Here is a 19,993-nt window from a genome sequence, read left to right as displayed (position 1 = left end):
GTACACTCTAAGAAAGGTCAATTAACAGTAAGCCAGTTTGCTAACAGTGGTAACTACTGTAGCAACTCAACAGTAACCAGCACAAGCAATGAAAAGGCATAATCCGAATCCTGTCATACACACTTGGGTCCATTCACACACACTACTGCAGTGTAATCAAAAAGCTCCTTTCCCAAAGAGCTCTCTCTGTCAGAGGCTCTCTCCAGTTCGCAATGAGATTTAGCAATCAGGTCTATGGTACCCACCACAGCATGCATAACTCTTTGCACAAATCACCCCCTTCTGATATCGCTCAGCACTTCTTTTTGCATCCTACATACATGGAAATGGAAATGTTTTAGTCAACTGTGCCTGCCGGTCAACTGAAAACGCTGTTTTCCCACCATGAAGGCTAGGCGTTTACTAGAAATGGGATGGACTGAAATACCACATACTTATCAGGAAGTTCAACAGCTCTGAAACAGTGTTAAAGGTGGAAGGAATTACTGAGGTCAGGATCCCAGCTTTGGATTTGAAGGGTTGAATATACTTTTTAGGCTCCAGAAATGTTTTTGAAAGCCTTCTAGAAGATCTTGATTAACTGGCATCTTGAACAGCTGTGTTCAATACATCTGAAAGTCTCAAAGGTTTTTCAGCAACAGTTTCTACTGTAAATTCAGGAATTGCAGCTAAACTTTCAGAAAGTTCCTGAAATGCTATGTAGTTCTGTGGAGGCTGGCAAACACAGATGGACCTGTGTTCTCAAGATACAGAAAAGGGTCCACATAGAGAAAGCTTAAATTGATGAAGCAGTGCAGTTCTTGGAAAATACGAGGCTGGTGACCTGTAATAACTGAAGAGGACCACAAGGGCCAAGCACAGAGATTATTTGCAAAGCATGCGGAAAAATGAGATTCCCTTTGACTATATTGGTAATGATCCTGTAAAATCTGTAGCCTTCTCTTCTGACCCATGTCTTATTTCCGGAGCTGTCACAGTTGGTATCATTTGAATTGATGCAGAAAAAGTAGATACCAAAACTATTGGTACTGAAAAAACATAAATGCGATTTCAGATCCCCTGCAACTTACAGAGGTGGTGAGTATTACTGTCCCATGACAAATAACTTTGAGAGCTTTCCTTCCAATGTGTTGAAAGCTGCACACAAAAAAGGATAAAAGATGAAACATCCTTAAGATGTATGATAGATTTTAGGGAGGATGTGTCAAATTTCTATTAGGTCAAATAAATATTTCTCAGGTATGGTTCAAGTATAGTTTCGATTGTTTATATATAAACATATATTCTGCCTTGGGGATTTGGGATGCACTGGAGAATACCTTGAAGCCCTATTATCTGTGATTTTATATTTATACTTATACTACCTATATATAGCTTCTATTCATACTACTCATAGCACAGATACGTTGAAGAGATTACTTTCTGCTTTCTTCTTTTTTTTTTTTTTTTTAGATGACAGTCTTAAACCATCTTAAAAAATGATAAGACTTTATAGCCGATGCCAGTTTTGGAACAAAAAACTTCAAAAGGCATTTGGATATTTCAATGAATCTTCTGAAAAAGGACTATTGCTCCAACATCAGCTCAGAACTGGTCTCACTTAATAGCAAGAAGAATTTCAAATTAATCTCCTTTGCGATTTTAGTGTATCTGGGAAATGAAGTATCCCACACCTATACAGAAAAGCACTTAGAATAGGCATCCTTAAAGGAAATGGCCATGTCCTTTCAGGAACACACATGGTATTGTAAGACTTGCCAGTACTGAAAAATAATGATATGAACAACAACTTTGTTAAAAAAATGACCTAAATGAAACCTAAGGCATTACATATAATCACAACCTTAACACAGAATTGAATATACACAAATTCTCAGCAGAAAAAAACCCACCACAAAACACTAAAGATTGTTCCATCTGTCCACAAAGGATAATCAGAAGGAAACTGGGAAGGGCAAGGGGCATGAAAGTGCTAGATTTTAAACTCGGGACAACAAGAACTGACAATAAAGTTCCTATTTCTCTTGGAATGCATAGTAATATATATTAAGGCTGTTATACCTACAGCCAATTACATGAAGAAAATAAGTACTCTATACTGCTGTGACTGCTTCTGAATCCTGTTCTAGGGGGATGTCATCTGGCTGACGAGTAATTACTACTGTCGCTCAAAAGTAAATAATACAAAACTGTAAACTATACTTCTTGCTCATTTTGAATCTGGTGTAACAATAAAAATCACTGTTCTTAAATTAAACCTTAAATAATTGTTATCTTCAAAATACATGGCCAATAACCTACTTGTGCTTCCTAAGGAAGAAGGACTGAGAGAAATCCCTTATCGGAAAGCAGAACAGGTTTTGTCTTACTGTCTTTGACAGCAACAGAAATCACCTGGTTGACAGATGAAATGTTGCATGTAAAACTTTGTGAAGATGGAAACGGTGGCACTGAAGAAGTTGATACTGGATTGGCAGCAGCGTATGTGCTATTACTATGTATGTGGCAAGGGAGTAACTCAGAAAAATCCACCAGAAGTGCTGAAGAAAAATCTACAGATTTTTCAGATCCTAAATCTGTTATTGCCAGAGATGCCTTTTGCTTCCTCTGTGTTTTAATGGCAGTGTATTTTTTGCATTGCATTCAATACTGAAACACAGTATTAAATGCTTGAATGGAAACACACTTTTTCTGATTGTTGTGTCAACACAAAAAGATCTTAGCAATGGGAGAGGCCAGAAAAAGGAAAGGACCAATCTTCTCACAAGCACAAGGCTTCCCAAATTCTACTTTAGTAGCTGCTGTTTGCATATGGTCCTCCTGTCACAGATTAGAAATCACACAGTAGAGACTGTGTGGTGTAACACATTCATATTTGAGCAAGGAGAATTCTCTTCCATGTATGCTTCTTCCCCAACAAGGCAAATACAGACCATCAAGAGAGGTATCACTACATTTCCCTGAATCTGTGGTTATTTGTGACTGCAGAAAATAATAATCAATGTCCTTCTCATTCACAGCTTCCTATATATTCTATCAAACATTTACTACTCAGGCAGTGACACAAAAAAACTTCCTTCAGCATTGAGACTCCTTCTTTCCCCACCTCGTTTTGCAGGCTTCATGACTGGAAGCTGGTTTGAAATCATTATTTATGTACTTTCTATCCACATACAACAGGATTATACTTATTAGTTCCATAAACCAAGATAATAATCTCACACCAGTTTATTAACCAGCTTCCTTCATAGCCCTCCTCTACCCACCTGCTGCTTGAGCTGTTGCACAAGACGGTCTTTCTCTCGTTTCAGTGCAGCCACTTCATCTTGGGTCTTCTTCTTAGAGGATGAAAGTTCTAGCAGAGCAATATTGGCATCTTTTTCACTAATGGCAGCAAGAAGGGCTTCCTGTCTGAAAAAAACATTAATACATTATTAACCTGCAAAACTTAGAAGAAGCCTCTACAAAGCATTGAACCATAAATGCTGTAGCAGCATGCAGCTCTGAAGAGCAGCAATAAGTAGGTTTGTCACGGTCATATGTCTGTTGGTGGAGCAGGAAGCCAAGACCCACCTGCCTCCCCCTAAATGACTGTGCCGATACCATATTATTGCTTATAGGATAAGAAAAAAATATTATAATGTGTTATAGTTCTGCACTCAGCTTCCTAGTTTTTAATAACTACCATTTATTGTTACTTTGGTGGAACATTTTCTTTATAATGTTTTAAACACTTCCAGAACAGAATTTTGATAATACATGCAAAAATACTGGACTAATCATAAGACTTCTGTGTTAAATTATATTACGTTATACTGCCTATTCATGCAGCTATTTTAGAAGGAAGGTGGCATGTGACAAGTTTATTGAAATCACTTGAACAATACAGTGTATTCCCAGAAGGGAATGATGACACAGACACTTTTGTGCTACACAACAGACGTTGAAACAGATGCCTTCAAAAATGCTTGCGCTATTCTTTGGCTTTTTTTGCGAGTAACCGATATAATGAGCTTGTTGGATGCATGTCCTGAGTAATTAAGACAAAGGTACGCCTGCCTTCATCACAAACCTTTTGTAGCCTTGCAGAAATGGTGTAAGCAAGAATACGCTGTAGCAAGATCTTGAGGGCCAAGCACTATAATAACTAGATATAGAAACACAACCTTGCCATACTCTTTCCCACTAACAAAAAACAAATTGAGTTCGGAAGCATTTTATAGATACTAGGATGAGAGAAGACAAAGACAACAGCCCTGACCATAAAATGGTAGTTCTCAAATGAACTGAAAGGCCTGCTCTGTGTTAGGGAAAACAACTATTTCTGTCCTTTGACCTTAATTCTCACCTTAACTGGTGTGGCCAAATCAGGACATACAACAGAACATAAAAGAAAACTTTGGCCTTATTGCCCGATAGGGGTGGCTTGTCCCACCTCTCACCACCTTGCAAAGAATAAGTAAAATGAGGTCCTAATCATTTGTGGTGGTGTGGAAGATAGCATCATGTAGGAGTGATGATGAAATACAAACTCTGAATACTACAGATTTCCTAGCTACCTTTCATCTGAAAATTCAGTTACAAATGCAGCTAAAGTAGTAAAAATATCAAATTCCCAAATAATCCAAGATTTTACCTGTGCTAGTTTATAAAAAAAGGCATATTAATATTGCTGATTTCAGAGAATGATTTTTAAAAAAATATCAATGTGTTTAAACTATCCTGCTAATCAGTCAATAGTAATTATTACACTATTGCTGTAACACTTATTTTACACCTTTCATTAAAGATATAAGAAAAGTTAGAGAAGCTTAATGCAAAGCATTAAGATTGCTTTTAATTATACCAATGTATCTTTCTGTTTGTTAACAAGATCTTTTTTAATAAAGACCCATCACAATCTGGTGACTTAGGACCACACTGGCAAACTGTTGAGCATAGCAGTGGCACTAAATCTGCTTTTTCTAATTCACCTGTTACCCCTCCTTGAGCAGACTTTATTTGTAGTAAAACATCTTTCTCTTTTTCTTCCACTATCTTCTTTCTAAACAACTAACTTAATCTTACAAATTTGTAATTGTGGCTACAGATACTTGCTGCAAAAAGTACTCTTTCAGCTCCATGTGAAAGAATACATGACTGAGAAAATTTGAGAACAGGACACATGGACAACACTTTTATTTAATATTGATGTTTTGAACATACACATCTAACATACTGGACTTTTAAACCAAAGTCTTCAAAAGGGAAATGACTGGTACTACCAGAGTACAGAAATTTTTACCTGTTAAAATGCTGAAAATTTTATGACCTTGGTGAGCATGAAAAAGTGTATTTAATATTCTAATGTTTCTGAGGACAGAGCATGAAATAGCTTCATCAGGTACTTCAGTGCTTAGATCAAGGGTGTGGGGAGATGCATACCTAAATATGTAGGATGTAGTCAGATAACTTGCATTGGCTGCAGCTCAGCAGCACAAAGAACTTACTGTCCTGGGTACTTACTTAGTCATCCCTTCTCCAATCTGTAAGAATAACTGCATATATATTTGCTTCTTGAACAATACTGTTTTGACTCTTAATAAAACCCCCTCAACACAGTATTTTAATAGAATGGGACCAGGAATGACTACGTGTGCAGTCCTGTTGACAGATCTGAGTAGATGGTAGCCTCTAAGCAGCAGGTCAGGGCTACAACATTTTAACCCAGCTTGGCAGTAGCCCGCACACCACTTTTGCTCACAGAGTTATGTGAAGGGCGTGCTGTCTCCACAGCCCCGGAGCAGAAACCACCAGGTTCTGAGGTTGTTCCTTTTTGAGAGTTGTATGGGTGAGACAACACATTTAAAAAGCTCTTGTGATTTTTTCCAGGTGGGAAAAAACCAAAGAAACTGCTCTCACTTGAAAGGCGTGAAGTTTTGCTAAGACAATAGGTGGAAATTGATTCAGTGATGAACAAGTCCACAACCACTTTCAGATGAACGATAGCTGGGGTGGAAGAACAACTTTTTCTTACGTATTACAGGTTTAAGTGAGAAGAGGGCGACTCATTTATGACCTGGCTTCTTCTGGTCCCAGTCAGTGACAGAGCTCTTGGAAATATTTATGCCAGTGAAAGCTTAAGACTTCTACCACTGCACAGCAGAAGAAACTAGCACATAAAAAAACCACTGCTAAGATGTGATCTTTGTTCATCTCCTCAGTTACTCCAATGACTTCTAGAGTTTTGCTGAAGCTACCCATACACAGAAGTTTGCTCTTATAAGGATCTCAGCTGAAACCATATATACTGTATCAAAAAATGTGAAAGAAACATCTATTTCAAGAGGAAAAGGTGTGTTTCAATAGACAGAACTATTCACCATCTGACAGCAGAAGGGACTCACACAACAGACTTTCTGTGGGTCAAATTTATCTCTGGATTTATATGGTGTTTCTTGTACAAGTATGCAAGCTTCAAGTAAGTTTGCTTTAAGAGGACTATCAGCATATCAAAAATATGACAGATCCAGTTTAGAGAGTACTTGGATCCTGCCTTGACCATATAGAGAAAAACTAGCACCTTAAATTATTCCTTGTCTTTCAAGACACAATACCACAAAGTTAGGCAATTTTTTTAGACACTGTAGGATAACAAAACAATACTCTAAATACATTTATACTATGAAGCAATATAAATATTCTCATGATTTAATGGAGCAGAAGAAAAGAAAAGATGCACATCAGGTTCTCAGTTGTAGCGTCAAAATGGCAGGTGTGGGAACGACCAATAATGGGTGCATTATTGTTGCCACATCGGTTTTGTTGCTTTTGCTTTATACAAAAGTATCCAATTTTGGATGTCTGCCTGAAACATGAAAAATATCAATAAGAGTGAAGTGACAGAACATGATCCATGACCTCTGCTTTTTTCTAGCTATCGGTATCCTGGGAAAGACAGGCTGGCTTAGAGCTCTGGTCATTTTCACTTGCTTTAGAGTAATCTGTTTTGATTCTAAAGAAACACTTATTCTTTTAATAGTAAACCCACAATCCTTGCTGATGATTCAGGACCAGAGCCAAGAATATCCCTGTAACAGTATCTATATAGCCGTTACTCTGGTATGGAAATTAGAGGTGCCTCAAACAGCATGTAAAGCATGCCTTCTGCAATCAAATCCTTTGTTGCCCACCTCTACTTCTTAAGTGAACAGTCCAGGACCAGGACAGTGAGATATGGGTAGCAGACCATTCCTTGTTTTTTTTCTGATTTAACTTTGCCACCATGCCTTAGAAAAAAATATCCCAATGGCCAAATCTTCAGTGCTACATTGTATGTGAGGCAGGGTGCTGGTCAAGAAGTGGTGTGAAAGGTGGTGTGGCTTTCTGACTGTTTTCTGGAACTGACCCAAAGTAAGAAAAAAATACGATGATGTGATACATTCGTTGTAGCTGCATTTTTGAATTCTGCAAGCTAAACGTATACTATTTCATAAGGGAGAAGTGCAGGTGTCACTGCCAACTCTGCTGGAAGGAGACATGTCTGCAATGGTGCACTACTGCTCTCAACAGAGCTTGGTATTGCTAAAATGATTCTAAAAGACGACAAAAAGCAAGTCTCACGAAGCAGAAGACAAAAATTGTGATTGAAGAGCACTACAAAACTGACTTGTTTCTCTTCTTGAGAGCTGTTATCCCCAGGGAGACCAGAAGAACATGCTGTAAGGCAGGTAAGGCGGCAAGAAGGAGAAAATGGGCTGCTGCATGAATGGTGCTGGTAGCACATGAACAAACCATCTGTCAGGAGAGCTGCAGTCAGTTGTAAAAGCACAGCTTCAGTTTAAGTAACAGTGACACAGGCTTAAGCTTCTTCAGAAAAACTGCATGTGTCTTCAGTTCATAACACTGGTGGTCCTGAAATATTCTGCTAGGCGGGCAAAGCATGTACTTGCTGCACAACCCAAGATGGCTGAGCTTTTACAATGCTAGCTAACGCCAGAGTTACTACAGAAACATAGCTCACTTAGTTCTGGTATTTCAGATACGGGCAGTGGTGTAGCTGTGGCAACAGCAGCTCAGCAGAGGGGAAACTGCCTATTTATCTCTCCATTTGGGGAGGTTCTATAGCCTGAACTGAGCTGTATGGCAGGTCACAAAAGGTAAGCAGATTTTAAACCAGACTGAATAATACCAAGAAAAACCTGAAGAGGCAATAGCGTAGAAAATCTAGTGAAAAGAGGGTTAGGATTAACTCTGAATTGGATAAAAAGAGGAAGATTTCTTTTCCCTTCTATTTATGCTGAAGCCTTTCACTGAATGTGGCTCATGATCACCACAGACCTGAGTGGTACCAAGACCAGTAGGTTCAATTCCTAACAGATGATAGCAGATATAATCTGAAGATCAAGATCAACATTATTTGCTCTGTTTGCAGTCTTAAAAAAAAAAATGCAAAGAAAGATGCGTGTACCTTTTTAAAAATAGATAGCTACAGAATAGAGTTAGAGCTGCCTTTAGAGTACTTGTGATTCATCCATGGTCTCCGTTCTGTTTGCAGTTCAGCTGGGACTGAGAGTTCGTATAGCTGATGCCAACGACACAGTGATAATGAGTGACTCCAACTCTGAGATACGGACAGATCCAGAGGACTGAAATGTCTTAGGAAGGGCAGCAAGGACTGCAGAGCCGAGAAGCCACTGAAAACAGCCATAACTGAATTCCCCTGACGCCAAATATCGTGAGCTTTTGAAGCATTCCTGATGAGGTTGTCCTGTTGCATTTACTGGCCATCCTAATACTTTTGTCAACACACAACAAAGAATAGTGTGCAAAGGCACATCTCCTTCAGACCTTGAATGGAAATGTCTGATTTTGGGAAGATAACTGGACAAGATGGCAACAGTTTAAACTGCAGTTTGGTTTTCAGTACAGGCCTTCAATCAAGGCAAAGCTTTAAGAATATCCCTCAGCCACAGAAACTGTTTGGTTTTTTTAAATGAAAGCTTAAAAATCAGAACAATGTACTATTATACTGCTACATATTACTAATAATACAAACTGTAGAAATAAAAGGCATCCAGCAAAGCAGTATTTTCTAAAAATCTTTCTCTAGCACACAGGGCTTAAAGAATTGTACATCATTTAACCTCAAATGCTAAACAATATTTTTCTTAGAAAATATTTCAGCTGCAGTGACTTTATTAAAAATGTCAGGTGCTAGTATCTCATACACATGCTTACAGAAGCCCTAGAAAAAGACATACACAGCACAGATGTGATTTCTTGTATAGACTTGGGGTGAAGATAAAGAAGTGATTTGGTAGTTTGAGTGACCAAGTATTGAATGAACCTAGAAAATAAGGAACTACAGCTCATATAGATTCAGTTACTAAGTCCCATTAGCACCAAAACACCCTAGTGTGCAGTGAAAACTGTAACACATCTCCCTGGAGTACTGCAGACATCAGTCTTGTTTCTTTCCTCTTTTTCCTCTTTGGTGAAACAGAGCATATTTTTGAAAATGGGGACATGAGATTTTCTAACTACTCAGTAACCCTCAGCACTGCAGGACTAATGTGCTGTAGCCCGGATAACAAGCTGTAGCAGGATAAGTCCAATAAGTAGTAATAAAAAAGGTTCATCCACAACACTAAGAATGTTTTAACTACCAGGGTTGCCAAGTTTGTCCTCTGGCTTACAAATACTAACAGAAACAAGATGTCTTTAAATGATTCTCTATAGTACTTGGTTTCACGAGACTGTAATTCTTTCACAGCTCCTTCCTATTAAAGGAGAGGAATCCTTCTGGTAAAGCATGAATTTTAAAAAGCACTTTAGTACTTTGCAGCACAGTTCTCAGGGTCATAGTGCTGGAATATTTATCAGCTGTATGATTAGAAAGAACAACAGGCTGCAAACAGTGCCAAATTAATGACGCTTCAAAACATAAAAAAAATACATAGTAAAAGAATATGCTTACATATGTCAGAAAGAACACAAATTACATATAGAAATGTTATAAATACATTGTTCTACATATTTTTTCTTCAAATTATGAGATTCCTTCCTATCTGAAGTGTTTCTGAAAGTGTGGATGAGAAAATACAAAAGCAATTTTGGGATCAGCAGCAGCTCTGACTTTAATGTCACTGAGGAACTGGGATAATTCCATCAGGCTTAGTTTCATTATAGGGATCAAATCTGCTTTCCTTCCAACTGGCATTGAACTACAACATTTAGGGGTCTGGACACAAATTTGGAGAGCTCAGGTAACTACAAGCTCTTAGCAATCCAGTCAGTTCCTTCAACAGAGACTGTTGCACTTCCATGAGGGATGACTGACCTGTCAGAGTTTTCAATCTCGCATATTAAGATAAACTGTAATTATGGATGTTATGCCTTCAATACACAAGGCTTCAAACTGGGGAGGTTCTGCTGTTTCATAGACTGCTTACTCTCACCAGTGGTAAGGGCATCAGTCACCACAGAAGGAAAGCGCTGCTCCTTGCTCAGTACTTGCTTCAGTTCTCTGATTTTTATCCACTGCGTTTAATCAAAGCCTACAGAAAATACTGATAAAAGCTTTTAATGCTTTTCTATCACAGACATTTGTAAGACTTACCATGGTGAATCACCGTTACAATAAGAACTGGATTATTTGCATGTGAATTAAAAAAAAACATCCCATGAAGTGACAACAACATAAAGAACTAGCAGGCAAAGAGACTCAGTTAAAGTATTGCAGTATTATGAGAGCTAGACAGACACTTCGGTGACAGCTTAGAACATAAGTGTGTTAGGACATGGTATTTAGTAATTTCATGAGTTTGGTAGAATGAAAATGTTTGGGTGGGTCACACGTGATGAACTCTCAAGAAGTAATTAGTAATGCAACACACCAAAGAGCTGATCCAATGGGACAGTTTCCCTGTCATCATAAACTGTGTCAACACATCTACAGTGGTAGTTCCAAACTTAGTATTTTTTTTCCTACTTTTTTTTTTTTTTTTTTTTTTGCTGGTTATAGACCATCCATATAGAACATAGAAACTCTGAACTGTTTGAACTACATGAAGAGTAGATTTCTGTTTCTAACACCCTGAAATCCCAGCAGTTAACAGTCACCAGCCTGTCAGTGAACCTGCAGTACCTCACAGCGAGGAGGCAGTCCTTGCAGAGCTCTAGGCATCAGAATTTGGTTTCTAAAAGTAACTTCGAAAAATACTGGCAGTCAGACCAGAGAACATAATTTCAAGATGCCAACAGACCAGTGCCTCAATACACAAGTTGCCAAATTCTGCAGCAGCTACAATTTCTGCAGTAATTGAGATTCAGCTAAATGAAAAGCACAAAGTATCCTAAAGAGAGCAAAATATTTATACAAAAGAAACAGCAGCAAGCTCTCCCTGCAAGACGGTGGGGAAAAAAATGAACCTTGGCAATAAGTACTGCCTGCTCTTTCAAGTACAACTGGGAATAACAAAACCTCAGGCTGCAAATTAACTTTGCAAACACAGTCTTACACCCTCAGTCAAAAGGGGTAACACCACTCCTATTCCTGTACTTGCTTCCCGAATCAGCACGTTACCTTTGCCCTGTCTGGATGGTACATCAGCAGTCTTTCTCACCCCTGATCTACACTCTCACAGCTACCGAAAAAGGATTTGCAAATTCAAGCAAACCAAGTGAGAAGAAAATAAAAAGTTGTTTGTCATCAGTAAATTGAAGCCTCCTGAGTTTACACCTTTTCACTGTTCGTTTCAATGTCATTACATACAAGTGACCACAACTGGAAAGCAAGAGACAAAAATATAAATTCTTTGTGAATAGAGTTGTGTGGTCACAAAAAAGGTGTCCCTTTAATTTTCCACTGTATGAATGGTGTGATAATAATCAATGTTGATTTCAGACACAGGAAGCATTATCACTTGTGCTGTCCTTTTTTAAAAAATCCCAAACAGATACTGACAGCATATTTAGACCCTCCTATACACATTTTCTCTAACATCCTAAATGTCCAGAATCACAGAAGCATCATTTCTTACAAAGATTGATAAGCAATGCTTTTCAAAGTCCTTTCCCTCAACATATTTGATACAGTCACAAGTAATCCTATAAACATTTTATATTACCTTTCCCATCAATTTTTAGCCCTTCATTTACTTCAGCTTTCCATCTTAGTTTTACCACTTGAGGTAGAGTTTTGGCACTGCAGGCAAAGATTTGCAATTCCTAGTCCTTCTTATTTCTCAGCTCTGAGCACTCAGAATTGCAGTACAGCTCTAGATTGTGTCTGCCAGCATGTCCAGAAAAAAAAAATACCTAAAAAGCTTTTGCAGAAGGACTTTCCAACCCACAACTAATTTCCTGAACTATTTTTATTGATTAATTCCTCCAGTGAAAGAGTGGCTGCTGCATATCACAGCTGCTAAACTGATAGTCCATGGGCCTTACCTACCTGCCTGTAAAGAGTGGGAGTTCTTGAAGATGGCACAATTTAGAAGGAACCTTCAATCCTGGAACCTCATGTTACAGGAGATTTGTCCCTATAAGGAGTAGGGTTTGGGATTTTGTTAAGACAGCTTTCCTTGTTTTACCAGCCTTTGGTGCAGAAGCTGGATGAGAGACAGAAGTACTCACAAGGCTTTAAAGTTCCACGGAGCTGGCTTTCCTGAGCAGGAAGTCCTGAAATTTGCACTGTCTTTCTTCATCTGCAGTTTAACAGCAGTGCAAATAGAGCACAAACTTAAGGCATAATTTTCATCCAGGCAATACATGTCACCAGAATACATCCACCAGATTTTGAAAAATGACCTTATAAGAAAAGCAGCTCTAGTTTCTTTTCCTGAGACATGGCTGAGTACAAGTTGACCTTTAACTTAGCACGTGGTTTCAGAGTTGGCTTAAGCTGACACAAGACAGGGCTCTTGCTGAAAGAGATGGTTCTACCCACCCATTTTCAGGTTCCTGCCCCCTCCCCGGTGTCAGCACGTGTATCACTGCAGCCTGGCAATCCAGTTAAAACCTAGCACTGAATAGACACGAGGAACCCACATCTGTCCACAGGTTCCCTATCCCTAGAGGAGCTGCAGTTCTTCAAGATGCTCTGACAATGTTAAACCTTTAGTTGTTAAAGCCAGCGCTGCCAAAACATAAGAATGGAAAGCAAATTACGGAATTCACATTGATTGTAACATATCAAACAACCACAACTACTAGTGTAAGAACAATCGTTCTTTAATTATACCTTCATGAATCAGACCTCAGGTGGAAGATGGTAGAAAGAAATTTCAGCCATATCAGTCAAACGATGACAGCAATATTGCAGTCTTCGTATGGTTTCTGATTATGTGAAAAACCAAAGTCATATTTTATAACATAACTGCTTTCAGGAAACTATCCAACCTTTAGACTGGAATCAAATATACAAACTGATAAGAGAACCCACCTCCTTGCCAAATGACTATCATGACATGTTATTTCTGGTTAGTATAATTCATCCCTCTTCTTTCTGCATCTATCTTCTTTCCAAGCTTGACATACTTATTCTGATAGGTCATCATACCTTCCTTCCTTTATATTTTATCTGTCTGCTCACTGAAAACCAAGGCAAATGCATTAATTTGATTTTGGGACCATATGCATACTATTGCTAATCTCAGCCCTGTCCTCAGTGCATTATGGTTCCACTTCTTTTCTCAATCTTTTTATATCTATGCCTATATAATGTTTTATTATTTGCTTTTATTTCCCTTGGAAGGTCTAATTCAGCAGGAGTTTTCACAGTTCTCAATTTATTCGTGTAATTTCTGCCTCCCAGAAACATCCCTCTCTCTTGACCAATATTTAAAACTGCTGCTAATTTCCTTTTGGATGCAGATATACAGCCACTTAAGTTTGTAACTGTTCCTTAAAGTTTTTCTTCTTTGTCTGGAATCAAAAGATCTCATAGTTTTGGACTTTAGATTGAAATAAATTCCCTGCTTCCTCTACACTAGAATCTCTGTGTGCTTCTGTCCAATTTACTTGCTACCTAATACTCTTTTAATTTTTCAGTTTACTACTTTGAAATTGAAAACTTTACTTGTATAGCATAGTTTTTTTTTAATTTAAACATGTGTACCCAATTTGTGGTCACTACAACTGAAGATGGTTTGGGTGATGATTTCTTGTCTAGTATCATCAACACCTATTACAATCCTAAAGTCTTAAACCAACATTACTTCTCGGTCATCTACTGAGTTAAAAAGTCCAGCAGTTTCTTTTATTTGTATCCAATAAATAGATGTCTCCCATAACAACACATTTCTCCACTGTTATTTACATATACCACAACTCTACACCTAAAATCCATAGCAGACTACCATCTACTCTCTTTGTATAACTCCTTTTATGGTCCTTACATTATTTCGACTCAAAGTAACGCTATTTAATTTATGCAATCACTTCTTTATTTCCTCAGAATCACCAGTATCATTAATATACACCACCTGTACTTTCCTGAACAACTTGTACCCACATTCCAGCTGTGAATATTATTCTATTTCCCATTAATTGCCATTATCCCTGTGACATTTGGTTTCACGTTACATACCAGATGTGCAGAGCTACTTCATTTTGTTGTTCTTTTACAAACACCTCAATTTTCTTCTGCATTTCAACAAATTTTCTCGCTAGTTACAGACTGCTTTCATTATTTATTGTCTTTCTGACTAGCAACCTGCATGTGTCTTACCTGACTTCCTTCTCCCTCTGGTCTGAGGGTTCTTTTGTATGATTGTGCACGCCTCTCTCCCAAAGCCCCCTTGTCTGATTTCTAAAGAGATGTATTTCCTATAAGGTCAGACAGTATATGTGACTGTTTGCATTAATTCTGCAAAGGATGGCTTAGGGTTTGGTTGAACAACAGCAGCACTAGTGCTGACATCTGTTCCAGCCTAATGCTAACACTTACTACCTGTATTTCAGTCTTTTCTGTTTGCTGCTGTTGCCCAGAAGATGGATTGAAAAGGGAGCACAAGAAACGCCAAGTGTCTGGATAAAGCCAGGAATAGCAGCCTCAGGGGAAAAAGAGGATGGAAGCAATTTCATTCAGCACTGAGGCATCACTTTGCTTCCTGCTCCTGGTAGCTTCAATGACCGCTGGTTAAGTAGTGGCAAAAAAGTGTTTCTAAGCAAACAGAAGTTGTTGAAAGGGTTGAGGACAGGAATGAAGCAGGTGTCAGGGGCTATGGATAAAATTTGGATATATTTAGTTCCACAATTGCAGCAGAAGGGGCCTGAGAGGTTTCATTTAATTTCCTTTTTCAGATCTGGGTCTGAAAGTAGGTGTAGCTACTTGCAGCCTCTTACTGCAGAGGACTGTTTGAATTGGCACTACAGTATATTCTGATGAGCTCTGAAGATAAACAGCTTTCCAGATGCTTAAAGCAACGGGCATTCTACAGTAAGCAGGGAGCATCCTACCATCTTCTTTTCTGTTATCTCCATGCAGTTCCTGTTCTTCATGGGAAGAAACTGGAACTGCATGCTGTAAAAACAGTTTAGGAGACTGAGCATGTACTGTGCTCCAGGACAAGCACTGTTAAGCCTGATCTAAACCATGGAAACAGACCCCTGAAAACCCTTTACTATCAGATCCCTGCTAAGCATAATGATGACTTCTGTTTCTTTTTTCATGCATAGATTCAGAGTTTTATATAAAAAAAAAATGGAGCTCAACAGTAAGCTGTAATGGATCTCAAAGTAAGCTGTTACCGCCCATTTTGTAATGAGACACAAATTAAGTGAACCTTAAGCAACATGTTGAGAAAGCAAGTCATTCATACGTGAGGGAACTGGAAGAACCTCATATTAGCATACTGCAGCTACCAACACCTTTTCAACTGAATAAATTTGAAGCTGTTTTTATCCTGTAGTTCAAACAAAACTTCCACCAACACTGCCATATTGAGGAAACATCACCACATGTTAATTTTCAGATATAACTCTAGTATCTTAGAAAAAGTAAAAAACTCTGATTTCAAGGATGTGAAATAGAAGAAACAAACTTAAAGCAGCTTGTATCACACAGAGAGACTGGCTCATGAAAACCTGTCCACACTACAGATAAATGCAAGTTCCCATACTTTCTTGTAAGTAACTTTTTGCTTCTTTTGATATAGTTGCCCTTGAATTGGTTGTACCACTGTTAAGAAGTATAATTTGGCATCTACTTAGGTATTGAGACTTGTGGCAAGATTAATTTATTGTGACAAAATTTCTTGGTAAATTTAAAGATGTTTAAACTTTACCTACTTTATGGAAAAACCATGCATGTTTTCCAAGGCAGACTTCAGGATGAGAACTTCAAGGCAGAAACTCAAGCGTGTTACAAGGAAGAAGACTGCTTTATAGGTTACAGCTTCTTCATTCTAACAGTATTATTTACAAACTATTAGAGGAAAAATGGCTTCTTCTGTCAGTTCCCTGTAACATCTACACTATTGAAAACAATTAGATTAAAGGAGACAAATGGCAAGAATTTGTCTGTACTGTATGTCCATACTGAACTGTATGGAGTTTCACATGGGATGGCGCAGAAAACTGTGAGGCACGGGGAACTTGAGTGAACTGGACAACTTCTAATCCTGAAACTGTCCTTAAGAAACAGGTATTTTGCACGTCAACAAAAATTCTGAGCATTTTCTGAAGGGTACGTACCTATGAATTTACAGGAAAATATAAGGATGCTTCATGCAGAATAAACCTTTTTAAAAACTGAGATGGAAAGACCACCAACGAAGAAAAGCGCTAGATTTTTAATACTAACAACTGCTAACTGCAAAACTTGTAAAGAAACATAGTCAATTGAAATAGAACCATGGCTAAGTGGAGCTCAGAGTCAGGATCTACTCTTGGTCCCTGTCACTTGTGGTTTGACTAAAAACATGTCATTTAACAACCTCTGTAAATGCAAATGCTATTTACTTAAGAGAAGAATTGTATGAGTACATCTGGTAAAGTGTGTAAATCAGTGACATCCTGAGCTGAAAACAGTCAGGTTTCTTTTTTAATTTTTTTTTTTTATTGTTAACTTAAAGGAAAAAGGGGATTACCAAAATCTTGCACACTGCATACCGCCTCATTTTTGCAAAGAGTACCACGATTGCACCAAGATTTTTCACTTCTTCACACAAGAAACTCAAGGAGCTACAAGGCCCCAAAACTATGAAGGAAACACCTGAGAAGCAAGAGGATTCCCCCACCACCAAACCCCCAGCAGACACACAGCAGAGAGCTCTTGGGCGAGACAAGTGTAACTGCCAGCTCTGAGCAAACCTGCATTTATGGATTTATGGCAGCCTCCCAGTTAAAGGCCCATCTGGGTTGGAGGGGGGGGCAAGCTGGGAAGACCATGCACCGGTTACATTTTTGCCATTCCTGCTGCGGTATGGCGTGAATAAATCACAGGGCTGAGGTCAGAACAGCCAGCCCATAAAGTGATTCATGGGCCCAGCAGCACATTCCCCCAGGACTATGTACTTTATTACAGTAAACCTCAGAACAAGATACAATTTCCTGTCTCAAGGAGCAGCCTCTAAATCAGGACACCTGGACAGCCCTGCAACCGCTTAGAGAAACAATAGGTCCCAGCCCCACCGCTGCTCGCCTCGCCGGCCCGCGCTGCCCGGGGCCCGCTGCCTTTCACGCCAAATACCACCTCTAGAAACGACCTCCTCCTGCAGCAGATTACTGTGGTGACAAGACCCTGCAGTCAACGTACTGATATAATCCTATTCTTCAGACATAGCTCCCCAACCAAAACATAAATATTCTCCGCCTGTCGTTTTTCATTCCATTTTAGCTTTTAGGTCTCTTCTGCACTGTAAAAATTTGATCCAAAACATTAAGGCAATCAAGGAACTGAAAGGTAACTCATTGGTTTCTCTGTTTGCAAGCAGATCCTTCACGAAGAGGTGGGGTTTTTTTGCAAGCTGAAGAACCTGCCACGCAATTTAGGTTATAATACAGATTTTTCACTGTGATCAACAACTGTGATCTGAGCTTTGGGTTTGGCACCTGGGAAGAAACTGAGGTGGTGACAAAGATGATGGTATTGTCAGACCCCTGCTCCTCAGCCACCGGTTACATTTTTAGGAGAAAGAATAGAAAACTCATTTTAAGCCATGAAACAAAGTGGTGGGTATTTTCTGCTCTAAATATTCTGGGGAGCCTTATCTCTAAACACTTAAATCACACAGACCTTCTGGGCTGCAAGGAGCAACCTGCCGTGAGTGCCTCATATTCTAGTTGTGCCTCAGATGAAGGTGACGCATGTGCTGAACATACTTCTGCTGTTCTTCCTGGAAGCAAGAGGACACTTTTCAAATAGAGGCTCCCCGTGTTCACACAAAGTGGGACAGAAGAAAAACTTGCTTTGCCTCCTTCAGATACATAAAGGATCACTGGAATGAGAGTTTCATTCAGGTGTATCTTTTCACATCCATCATTCATCACATACATCATTCAACAATGAGGATCATGAATAAGAAAAGGGAAGGAAGCTTCCCTTTCAGCATTTATTGGCAAAAGGCAAGACCTTCCTGTGGTTTTGCTGACAGTAAGTCGTTCTGTACAATCACTATGCAAGCAGTGGAAGAGATCCTGATTATTTTCACTCTTCAAAGTTGTTTTGAATCTTAAAACTATAGACTTAACAAGGTAAAATGTCCCTGGGAAGCTGCTTCATGGAAAACATTGCTAGGTATAAAAGGCTTACATGTACTGAGACACACCTGAAAAACTTTCAGAGGACAAGAACATAAGAGAAAGTGATAGAGGAGGGGAAGTCTGGGGGAAATTTAGGAGAGAATTCATCAAACACTTAAAGTTAAGAATGCTACTGAACTGCTCAAAGTGAAAAACAAATCTAGGTAAGGAAAGAGGAAAAACGAAGGACTGATAAAACAGATGTAAGTAACGCTAAACCCATCAGATTTGTCCAAGACTGAACCCTCCTGAAGCTCTTTCTTTCATGATTACTTTTCCTACAAGCAAAAACGGTTATGTGGAAAACTAACTCTTCCACCTACTTATTTTGTTTTATCCTATTTAAAGGATCTACTTCACTTTTGTGGATTGTTTCAGAGCTCGGAGTAGGCAGAATCAAGGCTTATTCATTGATTTTATCCAGTCTGATTTCCTGTACAGAACAAATACTTGCATCATATCCAGTTGCTCGCATTGAAGCCAGTTACTTATTCTGGGGGGTAGGGAAAGGACATCCACTTGTGACTGAAAGCCATGAGGAACCGGCTGCTATCCTTGTGAGTTCGTCCCAGTGGTTAAGAAATTTCACTGTCAGAAAGTCGTAAGTCTTTCTAATCCTAATTTTTCTGTCAGTTTCTGGATAATGATCCTTGTTTCAGCTGTCTCTACTGGAATAAACAGTGGTTTAATATCACTGTTATTTAATTTTCTAGATATTAGAACTATACAGAGTATTGTGACAACTGTATCAACTATCCTTTAAAACAGAAGTAAAATCCTCATTCTGTTTGCTCATTAACCCTACTTTTATGTAGCCAAAGTCCTTCTGCCGCCAACATCACACTGCTCTTTTCCATAAAATTGCTGCATCTTTTCCAAGTCATTCCTTTCAAAATAGTGTACAATAGACTCCATATTATTCTAATTTATATGTCTAATGTTCAGATGCACTTTGTGAAAATGAGTTCACACGAAGCAGCAATTTAAATTGCCCTACATGATTGTTCTCACCATTGGGTAACACTATGCCATTTTCTTTATCACTTGCATGTTCCACTGACTGTCATTTTATACTTACTTCCAGCTCAGTGATAAAATGATTATTAGCATCAAGCCTAGTACCAAAATCTATGAAGCTCAAATATAAATATCACTGTTCAGTTTAATTGTAATTGGTAAATGCTGACAGATAATGCTCCCTTTAAGCACATTGTCTATATAGCATTATTACATAATGTTGGGAATTAGTAATTTACAGACGTCT

The 19,993-nt window shown here is 38.7% G+C and overlaps 1 protein-coding gene across 12 annotated transcripts in view; it reads right to left on the bottom strand.

The window, feature by feature from the left end:
• The window catches only part of ERC1 (ELKS/RAB6-interacting/CAST family member 1), a 302,175-nt gene that overhangs the window by 54,557 nt on the left and 227,625 nt on the right, over positions 1–19,993 (bottom strand). For all 12 annotated transcript variants that reach the window (XM_056340446.1, XM_056340448.1, XM_056340450.1 and 9 more), the window contains one exon: positions 3,267–3,411. In XM_056340446.1, the coding sequence (XP_056196421.1) occupies positions 3,267–3,411 (145 nt within the window). The remainder of the gene's footprint in view (positions 1–3,266; positions 3,412–19,993) is intronic.

The sequence above is a fragment of the Falco biarmicus genome, chromosome 5 (genome assembly GCF_023638135.1).
Source record: "Falco biarmicus isolate bFalBia1 chromosome 5, bFalBia1.pri, whole genome shotgun sequence".
NCBI classification, from domain to species: Eukaryota; Metazoa; Chordata; class Aves; order Falconiformes; family Falconidae; genus Falco; species Falco biarmicus.
The sequence above is the reverse complement of the archived record's forward strand: the minus strand, read 5'-3'. Positions and strand labels throughout refer to the sequence as shown.